The 13,047-nt window shown below is 33.7% G+C and overlaps 1 protein-coding gene across 1 annotated transcript; it reads right to left on the bottom strand.

Annotated features, from left to right (window-relative positions):
* Window positions 1-3,652: 3,652 nt before the first annotated feature.
* On the bottom strand, window positions 3,653-12,375 carry LOC148596949 (microfibril-associated glycoprotein 4-like). The gene is made up of 5 exons (XM_088563663.1): window positions 11,796-12,375; window positions 10,063-10,205; window positions 7,401-7,497; window positions 6,173-6,337; window positions 3,653-4,662 (listed from the first exon to the last, which is right to left on the bottom strand). Exons 1-5 carry the CDS (start codon window positions 12,118-12,120, stop codon window positions 4,412-4,414), a joined length of 981 nt encoding a protein of 326 aa, XP_088419789.1. The 5' UTR covers window positions 12,121-12,375; the 3' UTR covers window positions 3,653-4,411.
* Between the last annotated feature and the right edge of the window lie 672 nt (window positions 12,376-13,047).

Here is a 13,047-nt window from a genome sequence, read left to right as displayed (position 1 = left end):
GTCGATCATTGCTTGCGCGTTGCCTACAATTTGAGTTTCCAACATGCACGTAACATCGGACAGTGTTTACACCATAACTACGGAGATAACTTACTTTTTACACATGGTGACTTCATACTAAAACTGTTGTTTTTGCCGGTTTCTTTTTATTGTCATCTATTTGTTTTTCGTTTGTTTGGCTTGTTTTGTTTTGGTGATATGATGTCAACGAAAATTTGATGAAGCAGTCTGTATCTGGTTCTTATCAAATATGACTAGACTTGGCGTCCTGTCTGGCGTTACCAAATTAACCTGAGACGGTTTTGTCATCCGTGTGTGCATCCTTACAAAATATACTAAGTTTTACTAATTATTTTTCTGAAACATGTAATGAATTATTCACATCTATTATGAGCCAAACATGTCGACAATTTGTCATCATGAAAGGATAGATTCTACAGCGCCGGTCATTATGGAGTCAAAGCTATGCATTACGACCTTAACATGTGAATAGTATATCGAAGTTTGGAATACGTGTATGACTATGATTGGTAGTTTTGTATTTAACCAAACACAGGGCTACACAGGGCCATTATGGAATAACTTAATACATGAATGTGTGTTAATTTTTAAGTTACTGACACTTTTTATTAAGTTTCTTAGTGTTACCAATAATCACATTTTTGTTTGTATGTGTAAAGCAAAATTCAGACATTTATGTAAACAAAAAAATAAAATGACAATAAAATCAGCGATTGAAGATAAATCAATATAAATATTGCCATGACCTATGTTCATCCTTGTCATGCCCAGTATGAATCTCTCGTATAAAAATGAACTCCGTCTATGTCTTGCAGTAAAGTTGAGAGTAAAGAGTATTGACATATTATAACCTAATCCATATTTACCCTGTAAAATGCCTTTGGTATGAATAATGACTCTGGCTCTTTTAGTTATCATTGTCCAATTATGTTACCCATGGCACGTCATAAGACAATATGGAGAAGGCTATGCATTCATATATGTTAATAAATATGTAATTTCATATTGGCCCTGTTATAGGTTTGAGGTCTGTCATATTGGTCGAGGACATTGTATTGGTCCCCAGGCATCGCCGAGGGCCAATACGGCTGTCGAGGCCAATATGATTGACCGAATTCTATAAGAGGGTCAATATGAAATTACATATTTATTGACAATTTTATTAACCAACTCAACTAGATGATTTGTAGAACATTTTTTTTCGTGTTTTACCAAAAACATGTAGGTTTATTTACATTAATCAGTCGTAAATATCCTTTTGTATAAAATGGAAGATTTTTTTTCAGTTTCTGCAGCTTTTTGTGCTGATGATCAAAGTTCATGAAATCCAATTCCAACTCAAAATAGCGGGTGTTAAACGACCGGAAGTTATGATGCCGTACTGGCCCTGGTTTGATCCATATTGGCCCTCTTTTTTCATATTGGCCCCGTACAGATGCCCGGTTTGAATTTATATCAATTGGTCAGTTTTGACATATTTTAACCTATTTTGGGTAGTAGGTTAATAATAAAATGGCAATATATAGTGATTGAATCAATTGCATGTACTACACATGTAGAAATATACACGTAGCTAATGAATAAACACTCAAATTGATTTTTTACTACATTTTGCATGAGACAATTTCGTGGAAGAAGCTAAGCGGCTTAACATTTTAAAACAAAGAAGTTTGTTTTTGTTTGTTTGCTTATTAAACCCAATTCAACGAGAGGGTGGTAAATTGGAGTCAGCTTGTCCGTCCGTCATTCGTTTGTCTGATTTTTGCCAAAATTATCTTTGCTCCCAACTGGTGGATTGGTTTCAAATTGGACGTGTGGCTATATAAAGATGAGACATACATGTATGTTGTGATCAATTTCGGCTGCAGTCCTATATTAATTTGCTGTTTCGTTGTTCTTTGAAATTGTTCACTATCTAGAATGATCGGAAAACTTTATGTCACAAAAATCTTAAATCTCAATGGATGGGCGAATACTAAATTTGTCGTTTGGCTTTATATTGATGGGGTATATGTTGTAAGCAATTTCCTATATCAACGTCCTGTAGGAGTGGGGTATGCCTAACACGACAACATCTTGAACATGTTTATTTGTGTTTTTTTTTTTTTTTTTTTTTTTTGGTTTTCTTTTTATTTTCCTCTTACATTTTTTCAGTAGACTATAGAATAGACACATGTTCAGGGACGGATACAGACACTTTGAAAAGGAAGGGTTGCCAGCCGAGGTTCCTCAAAAAGAGGGTGCTAGGACATTATTTGCTATTTTATGTCAATTTTACACATAAAATAACAATTTTTTTCAATAAAAGGGGGGTGCCAACTGAATGCAACCCGTCTGGATCCGCCACTGTATGCTTACACTGTACATCAGTCTTTAGTCCTTATCATTTATAGACCGATTATCCATTGCATTTTATTGTTATTTCTACAACTTCAACTGTCATGAAAGATTCCATATTTCTAAAATAAGGGTGTTTATAATAAGTACAGTACATTCATTCTGAAAATTAAAAAAAATTATCAAAGACATATCAACTACCTTGCTCAACTTCCCATTTCATCTATCGACATTCTTAATTGAAATCCTTACTTACGAAGTCGAAATTCTTCTCTATTGTCGCATTCACTATTCCCCATAAAAATACTTTTGAAGTGTATCTTGTATATTAACCTCAGTCTATGCCTTCACACAAGACATTACTTTCTCTGTGACACAGTTAGGGCTTTTTTCATTTTAGTAAACAACATTTGACACAAACACACGTACATATATTTATGAAAATCCGTCAGAGAAAAGTTCTTCCAAACGGATACATGTAAATTATGTACATATGAGATCAGTTTTAACCTCTCAGGCCTAGGGAACTGTCAGAAGATACGGCTCTAGGGCAGTTCTAAAAGTGCCATAAAACAGATCCAGAGCCAGCTCTTATGACAGTAATTTGTCTTTAATAATCCTAGAATCTTTGAGAATACTATTTGGAGCAGAAACTAAAGGTACACACAGCATCAGAACTAAAATTCTATATTAGTAGCCATTTAGAAATATACTTTTTGTACATGTTAAATGAATATTAAATATGTATTTTCGTATAAATATATTTACTGTCTACATCAATAAAGTACGCAAATCTCATTGGACAATTGACTCTTTACTGAGTCAAAGAAACACATTTTCGAGCTATTAATATATGAAACATGGCCACTATTAATCCGAGATTGCTCTGACGTCCAACAGCTGATATCCCTTTGCATGTTGGGGCTGTGGGACGTCAAAGCTGTGACAATTTGCAGTTAAAAATAGATAATTTCATTTTCTTCTCTCCTTTTGGATTCTTTCTTTATAAAGAGTTTAACTTCAGTTTTGAAAGAATTTTTGTTTGATATATTTTTAACAGTAAGTGGTAATTTGTTCCAAGTTTGTATAGCATGATAGGTGAAACTATCTTTACTACATAATTTACAATTAGGTATACTGTAATTTAAATATGAAGTACCCCTTGTACTTCCTTGATTCATTTTGAAATTTTCACATAAATATTCAGGTGCAATACCATGGTAAATATTAAAAACATGGTTAATTCTAAGTTAGTTCACTCTATCTGGCACCGAAAGCATATTGACACTGTCAAATATTTTAAATTTTACGCTTGTTCTGGGTCGCAGGTCGAGAATAAACCTAACGACTTAGTTTTGCAGTTTTTTTTTCGGTTATAGGCCCGCCATTGATAACCGTTGTTCAGTTTCGGTTATTGATTTGGCATTCACACTTCCGGTATAAACAGCATACAAGAGATAAATAACAATGGAAAAACTTGATATGGGAGTCTCGTGCTGATACCAGGGCGATATGGGAAATGCTGTGTAATAACCTAAAATACAATACAATCATAGAATCATCTTTGAAGTTACATATGATGGTAATGGTGACGGTGTGACGGTGTTATGTAATTTGATGAGCTATGAGTTTCTCCTAATGCAAAAACATTCGTTCAAATAATTGATTGTTAGCTTAAGTATATTTATTTTATAACAATTTAAAGTAAAGGGACAAGACGACCCATGACAATATACACTGAATAGTGTAAATGACAAGCGTGTATATCTGTCTTCAAACAAAATATCGCACAAAATAATAAAATTGCATGCTTGATACGAACGAATTGTAAGCAATTTACAAGCATGCTACATTTTGTACGGTGAAGCATGTCTAATCCGATACCTGAAGAAACTGAATACTTGTCTAAACCAGACACTTTGTGAGAGAATGAAAGGGAACGAGGAAGATTCGTTTTGTCATTTTAAATGTTTTATAAACTCGGGTAAACCGAATACCTGCCTAATTCAGATTCTACAGTCCTAAAGGGGTTCGTTTAGACAGGTTTAATTGTCTATTTGATCATCATGGATGTTTTTTTCATTGGATCACTAGTTCCACTTTTCCAAGGCCAGACATATATAGTATCTGTAGCCGTTCCAACATTTGACAAGATGTAATAGCGACCATTGAGGTTTGTGAAGGTACAGTATCCGTACCAAAAGCACCCTCCCCTCAGGCTGGTACAGGCTCCGGCCCCCCAGGTATCGTGGTCACGGTCTGTCGTTGTAAACTGTTGCCCATTGGAATAATCCATCAAATCACCTGAAATTAAAGTATTAATACTATATATGTACATGTAGATGTATAAGTAGTTGTTGCAATGGTATAAGTAAGTACCTGAGCATGGATCAGGAGCACCGGTAGGGTAATGACATACATTGTATATGTATTATTGTAACTATTGTTCTTTATCAACCAGTTGACTATATAATGAATACATTGCCTATTTTTTTTCTTGTCGGTTCATTATAGGTTGGACCAGTCTATTTGAGGCCATGTTACATAATTAGGAAAACAAAAACAAGTGCAAGGGTAGGAATCAGTTTAAAAAATTCCTATCAATATGATACTGAACTAAAAATTATCGTAACATAGTTATTTTGAATTGAGTATTTAGAAATATATATTTAATAAAAAAAAAATATGGTCATGTTAATTTAAAAGACGAGCAATATTTTATTTTAAATCTTGTTAATTAATGTACTACTATTAGAAAATGTGTTTTTTTCTTCAAAAAAGCCGTGTTATATGTCCTCGATCAGTAATAATGGCCCTTGTAAGACTAATGGTCACAGTATTCCTCAATGACAGCTTAATGATAGACCTTGGACATATAATCGATCTATCACTGAGAAACTCCCTTTTTAACCACTCTCAACAAAGGATAGACACATGTATACTTTTCTATTGCAAAAAAATTGACATTTTTTAATCATATTATGTACAGCATGTCGAAAATAGCATGTACTATCGATGCTCGATACAAGTACATTTAACTTATGCTAAAGAAATAAATTACGGAAACTCAATTTTTCATGTATCATTGTTTTTCCACGGTCTGGTCATTTATAACACATTGTTTTACTACGAGCGACAGCGTCGGGTAAAATAACGACAAAATGGCCAGCCCGCGGTAAAACAATGATCAAATTGGGTTTCCGTGATTTATTTCGATTCTAATATGACTAGTTTCTTCATATTTTTGAATAGACGCGGTCTATGTGTCGCACGAAAAGTGAGTCATGTGTTTATCACTTTTTACCGAACACAGGTGTATACAACTCTTAATAAGACGGATTCCGATCCAAAATTGTATGCAGGGGAAGGGGTTCAGCTATTATTTTTTGTAAATTTTCACCCAAACTTTGCATAAAATTAACAAAACTTTCCAACAGAAAGGGGTGGTAGCCAACATCCCCGGAACATTCCGCTGGATCGGCCTCTGTTAAATACGTTACTTATATTAAAGATCAACTTTTACATGTATAATCTGAACACGTAAGTAAATTCGAATAAAAACATTAAAGTGAATCTTGCCGTATATAACAGCCCACAAAAATGCTTTATTACATGTACATAAAGGTGGAATAAACTTAGCTTCTTTAACATCTTGAGCTTTTTTTCTTCTTCTTTTTTTCCCTAATTGTTTATTTTTTATATACATGTACCATCAGCTTATATCGTTACTACAAGTTACCGTTAAGTGCATGGAATCAAACAAAATGCAAAACAATTAATGCTTACTCGCGTATTGCAAACTCCAATAACGTACCTGTTGTTCCACCGTATCCTGCAACTGTCAGTTGGTAGTTGGTTGTTTCACTGCCAACCAAAAACGTCGTATACTCCGCCCATCTTTGTTCACCGTGGAAGTCTTCAACTTCGATACGGAGTGTGTAAGGTCTGCTGTTGGTATATTGATGGAGATTTTCATTACCTGTAAAAAGTGAAAATAAGTTGGTCCACTAATGCACAGAGAAAATCCTCGTATTTCCCATTTAAAGCAATCTTTGTGTTTTCTGCAATCCGTTTTCCGCCTGGACTGGTTTAATCTATTGGCTATCAATAAGATTAAAATTATTCTCCTTCATTTACAGATTTAATTTCAAGGATGAGTTTAAAATGAAATCGCCACCTAGAAGAAGGGACTACTAGTATTTTATTCGAATACATCTAAAGAATAACCTGCACGGATCGATTTGATTTAAAACAATTTGACATTTATTATTGGGGAAATGACCGAGTAGTTCCGAATGCAGTAAATTGTAACCTGACGAACTGCAAGTCGCCCATTACATACGAATAACTTAACGATTAAATAGAAATTTTCAGATACATTATGTACCGTACTTTGACAGGTTGTTCGGGAAATTCATTTAAGTATAATAGAATATCAGCATGACTGAAAACTGAAAATAGCTTACTTACATGTAGCTCATAATACACATCTGGATTCGGTACGTGTATAAATACTACAAACCCATGCATAGATAATTAAAAGAGTTTGTCAGCTTTGTTTTATGTGTCGTTAATAATGTACGAGCTTTCATTGGCTTTATACATGTACGTGTATAATATAATTAAGAAAAAGCCGTTCATATTCTATATTTTTGAAAACATACATGTAAATAACCTATTAACACAGTATTGCTTTTCTGACAGACAATGCATACATGTATATGTAAAAATATTTGTAATGATACATATGGCTAGGCTTGAAAGCTATTTTGGCTCCCCGGTTCATACATGTACATTTTATACTTGAAGGAAACGAATGTCAAGTAAAATTAAGTACGTAAGTTTCTAGGTTACAAACCTAGCCAGTACGTTTCTGCTAGGTCTCCAAACCCCTACTTACAAGATGTCAACTCTCTCGTTGTCACCAAACCCTTACATGAAAGACGCCCAGTTTATATGGACTAAAACTTAGCCAGTACGTTTCTGGTATGTTACCAAACCCTAACTTGTAAGATTTGTTTTATGATTCTGTGGATACAAACCTATCCAATATTCTCCAGCTATGTTCCCGAAGCCGTCTTTATAGGATACCCAGTCTCTGAAAAAATCAACAGAACCATCTAGTCTTCTCTGTACAACCTGAAAGATTTATCACAAATATTGTTTTAAACACGTACATGATTAAACGAAGCAAAATGATTGTTTTCGGATATTCTTATGTTAGAATATAACAACATTTCAATTTTAAGTGCTTGAATTTGAATTAGTCACGTGAGCCTTGTCTTCTCTCTGTACTGCCTACGGAATAATAATAACACGTCATGTTTCTGAACCATTGGATGTCGAGTGGGTGCATACAGACAATATTTAAGTGTCAGTCCCTGTAAGAATCAGGCAGTGGGTGAAACACAATATGAAAAAAACATCATTTGGATAGTGTAACTTGACTGTTTACACCATCAGAATCAAGAAAAACAGATCAGATTTTCCACATCATACTGGACCGTTGAGTTACGATTTCATTGAAATGCACTGAAAATGAATATTTCAAGGGCAAATAACTCTGTCAAAAACCTCATTTTTCTAAGATTCTATTGAAATTTTCTGCGCAAAGCCACTGATACAGAGATCAATTAATTTTATGGCCTTTTCAGATTAAGAAAGTATCCTTGAGTGATATTACATTTTCAGATCGGTGGGGTTTTGACATGCATGTTTCTGATTTTTCCCATTTTGCCTGATTCTTACAAACACTTATACTTTAAAAAATATGATACAGGACTAATAAGTCGACTTTAAATTACAGATGAAGAAAATTAAAACGTAAGTTTTTTTTTAGGAAAAAATATTTAATTCGGAAAGTATATCAAGACGCCACTGCATCAAATAATATCAGAGGTCATGACTGACGATCGACATAGTTTACTTTAAAAATACTGCCGATATTACGAAGGTTAAACTGCTTGTAAAAAATCGAAAAATACATCACTTGCACCACCACCCCCCCCTTTTTGCGTTATTTAACAGCAAATAGAACCTAGAGAGTTATTGATACTATAATATTAGTTAAATTGAAGTAAGAAGTATTTTGATTATAGAAAGTCGATACATCACACAGTACCCGACAACGTGACGTACATGTGAAAATAATATTAGCCAAAGAATTGGCCAATTAGTTGTTAAAAGCCCAAACCTCTTCTGTTTCAAGTAATTACGCCATGAAAATAAGGTCAATGAAAAGGTTGATTGAATTCTATATTATTTGAATTCAAAGAACAGAGTTTAAATCTTGCATTGTTATCAAAAATAAAAAAAATAAAAATAACAGTTTGTCATATATGTTGTATGGTAATTGCAAAAAAAAAATTAATATAATAATGGGTTTGATTTCTTTTCTAAAATTATACGGTCTTCATTGCGGTAGTATATACATACTTGTTTATACATGTAGCTGATTAGTCTTGCACTGTGTTTCAAATTAATTTTTGGTTGTAAGTTCAATCTTGAATTTTAGTGGGTGGACGCACAGATATGTAATTGGAGTCCAGATAGCCCTGTCCCTCATAAGCGGGCTTGAATCACACAAACAGATACTCAGATATTGTAAACGTATTAATTTTCGCGAATTCTGTCAAGTGAATATATTCGCGGGTATTACATATAATTTTTGCGATTTCAAAAAAATGATAAGCGTTTTATAGTGCTAAAGATAAGTTTTGCGAGTACTTTTTTCGTACTTTTCTGTCCACCGCAAAAATAGCGAAAATTAGGACACCGCGAAAATTGATACTTTTACAGAATTTGGATCACTGAAAGTTTGAATTATGTTTGACGGAAAGTAAAAACACAATCTCTTCCGCATGTGTTAGAACTTTAGAATCCGAGTGACCAAGCTGGAGAGTATACCAAGTATTCGCGACTTCAAAGCTTTACACTCATTATTAACCCATCTCTTTATGGAAATTAGTACAGTGCAACGAAAACAGCTCAACGGATTTGTAAAGGTTAGTGCTCATGCCTTGTGATTTTTTTTCATATCCTTTAAATTACATGTAAGGGACTGATACACAATGTATATGCGTAGTAAAACAAGAAGCGACTATATCGGTCTGCGGGGAGATTGTGTACTCTCCTGAATATGCTTATTTACCACGAGACCACGTAGCGCAAAATTCTCATCCTTAACCCTAATTATCGTTTTTTATTAAATACGTATCAAAATAATAGGTTATGAACTCTGCTGTCAAGAATGTGAAAATGTTCACAAGAAATGCGCACATCTCATCACAAACTGGCGAAGCTGTTCTCAGCATACTGTACTAATTGACATCATATATAAAAAAAAATAAGGATGAATCGTAGTCTTGAAAGGTGCTAGGCTTTAAAATAGCGACCAATTATACAAACCTGTGTACGGAGGGCTTGCTACCACTACCAAATATGCAGCCCTACTAGTACAACACCAGTTCATGTTTATATGGTAGCCGGGCTGCATATTTGATAGTGGGAAAAAGCCCCTGTGACCCGTGTAATTCAACTAAAATAACTCGTTATTTTAAATCATTATACTAACGAGGTTATTTCCCAAAAGGATGTTGATAGCTAGATTACCTTACATGTATCAATCATTTTTTTTTGTTTCAATTAGAGATTGTACAACAGATTTGAAATGCATGCAACTGTAACATTGTATAAAAGTCTTACCGTCCAACCGTTTGTTTCACAAAAAACATCGATTCCGTTTACAGAATTTGGCGGGAATACATGATACACGCCCCGTGGACATGTTGTTGGGAGATCGGTACAATCTGTTAGTTGAGTGTTGGGATGTACACATGGTGCTGAAACTATGAAAATAGTACTGAATTATTCTTCTTTTATGGCTTGAATTCAGCATCCTTTTGTTTTTTAGCATCATACATTTTTTTTGTAGTAGTGGAAATCTAATCGCCGATTTCTCACCAGAATTACTGCTCCAGTGGTATTGTGATAATAAGCTTATCTCGAGTGCGGAAGGTCAATGTTTCGATTCTCGGGCGAGTCATGTCAATGGCTTGTTCTCTATTGTACATATACATGATATACGCATATATTAAACATCTGTTTACAAATACAGAGCTAAAATAAATACTCAACTTTTGAGACAGTCCTAATTTTCTTATGAACAAATATTCCTGAATTAGTCTCTTCTCTCATTATTTGAATATGAAATAAGTATAACTGTTTCTTTTATGGAGCGATCGTATTTTTCTACAAGAAACGGAACTTTGTCGAAAAGACTGGGTAAGTTAAACGCGCTTAGTGCATGAGTCATTTGTATGACAAGAATTTTAATTATTTGGAATAAACCGAACTAAAATTTCATTTTCGTGCGATCATTCCTCACACCTCCATTCATAACAGAAATTTTGTGCTTAAAATTGCTATGAAAATAAACAGGAAGTGCTTTGCGTGATGACATCAGAAAAATTTTGTTTTATAGAAAATGCCACTAATTTCAGGCAGTCAAAAATATGTCTTACAAACCGACTCAAATCATATGGACCATTTTGAGAAATTCAATCCCCTTCTCTAATACACAGTGTATTACATGTACATGCGATGATAAAATTAAAAAACCCTCTTATAACTTTGCACAATTTCACATCTACTGGCTGGTGTAAAAAAGTGTTCCACTCACAAGAGTTTTTTTTTAGTTCTTGGGAAACGTCTGGATCGAGTTCTTTATAGTAACATGACTAAATGCATCAAACCAAGTAGCAGACGGTTCACACAAACAGCACACCTTTTAGTAAATCCCAAGCATAAGCTTTATAAAGAGAATATTGCGCCGAATATTGGGTCAAACTTCATTTCTGCACTCTCGATGGTTACTTTTCAACTTTATAACCCTTGCCAAATCTCAAATCACTTTATATATTTTTTGGAGTATAGGAAAAACGCTTCACATTGAGTCAAGTACAATTCTTTTATTTCATTTACAAATGTAAAATTGAGTAGAGAACACCACCAAAAATGCCTTCATTAAAAAGGCAATATTTGAATAAAATTGTTTCCGTGCAAATTTCAGAATTCTGGTTTAAATACGATAATATTTAACGAAAAAAGATGTAATGATAATGAAGTGGTCATAAGTGACGAACATTCTGGAGTGCAGTAAAACTTTTTCCTAGTATATTTAATATTATTAAAAAAAACTGGGCAAATCTTACACACTTAATTGCACCAAAACTTTCCCTTGGCCTAATGCAGCGCCATAAGACTTTTTATAATACAAAAATATAGTTACATGATTACTCCAATCACTGTCTTCAGATTGTATGACGTCACAAATAGTTACAAGAATATTCCCAGACATAAGTTATTTATTGTTTACATGTGAAACTTCATTTATTTGAGAAAAAAAAATGTCACATTTAGAAATAAATTGTAATTACCTCCATCTTTTGTCAAGACCACACTGGTACCTGATGGCTGCAAGGCAGGGAAGCAGTCTTCAACCAATAAACACATACTGTCGTCGTCGAAGCTCAGCTTACAACATAATGTTGATTCTGCACATAATCGCGCACATGACAGTTTAGATGAAACATTGCGAGAAGTTAGCGTTATAATTCCCGCGGAAAATTCGTATCCATCTTCCACAGTAAAATGTTTATAGTTAAATTCGGCTTGTCCATGTATACACAAAAAGAAAAGGACAATAAAAATAACTGTTCTAATACTTATATAACAGTCCATATTCAAAAAATAATTGTACATTTAATAGTTTATAGAAAATTCCTTACAAAGACAACTTTAACTTTGCTTTCGTTTAATTTGAAAATGGAGAAATATAACTGTTCTAATACTCCTATAGATGTAGATCACAATCCATATTCAAAAACTAATTGTATCTTTTAATAATTGATAGAAAATTCCTTACAAAAACAAATTTAAATTAGCTTTCCTTTATTTCGAGAACGGAGACGGTTATATCGACAATATTACATGCCGTTAAAACTCCTAAGATTAAATGATGAAACAGCTCAGCTAGTACTGGATGTATTCCAAATTTAAATTGATTCAATTGTTTATTTTATGTATTTCATTGTCTTACCCTTTCATTAACACATGAAGGCTTCCCATGGTCAATATGAAGAATGAAATTCTGAAATTGACGATTAATTTTTCACTTATGTTTGCAGTATGAATATTTTACATTTAGCAAACAAAAAGGGCTAGGTTAAGATGTGTTAATTAAAATTAGACAATGGAAAGAATTATCTTAATTCAACTTTAAAACCGGAGGTAAATGACATTACAGTTCATTAATGATTTTTTTTTTATCGTCTGAATATAGCTGAAATACTGCTGCTCGGACGTTAAACCCCAACAAACAAAACAATTAATTTTGAACAGGTTTATGAAAAGTGTGAATTGGCCCAAAACAGGTTATTTCGTATAACTTGTTAAAAAAAAACATATTTCGTGTATCCATTACCCCCGCTCGGCATCTGGATGTTGATTTCGCTTCATAAGAATTCAAATCGTGTGATATGGGATTACATGTAATTGTGTCAAAAATAAGTAACAGAGCAAATTATAACAAAAAGTTTGTGAGAACGATCAGACGAACGGATGAACGAGATGAACAAACGGACGGACACCATGACCACAACATAAAGAAACCTATCGAAAATCGGGATT

This window comes from Perna viridis, chromosome 15, assembly GCF_037379345.1.
Source record: "Perna viridis isolate PV_CMFRI_1.1 ecotype Kerala chromosome 15, ASM3737934v1, whole genome shotgun sequence".
In the NCBI taxonomy this organism is placed as follows: Eukaryota; Metazoa; Mollusca; class Bivalvia; order Mytilida; family Mytilidae; genus Perna; species Perna viridis.
Note: the sequence above shows the minus strand (reverse complement) of the source record. Positions and strands in the feature narration are given on the sequence as shown.

Bases quoted from the DNA above. Each gene is read 5' to 3' on its own strand.
- LOC148596949 (XM_088563663.1), bottom strand. From the start codon at position 12,120: ATGTACAATTATTTTTTGAATATGGACTGTTATATAAGTATTAGAACA. The intron at 7,498-10,062 runs GTAAGACTTTTA...TAAATCTTTCAG, and splicing joins GTGAAACAAACGGTTGGACG to GTTGTACAGAGAAGACTAGA. The intron at 6,338-7,400 runs GTTTGTATCCAC...CACTTTTTACAG, and splicing joins AGCTGGAGAATATTGGATAG to GTAATGAAAATCTCCATCAA.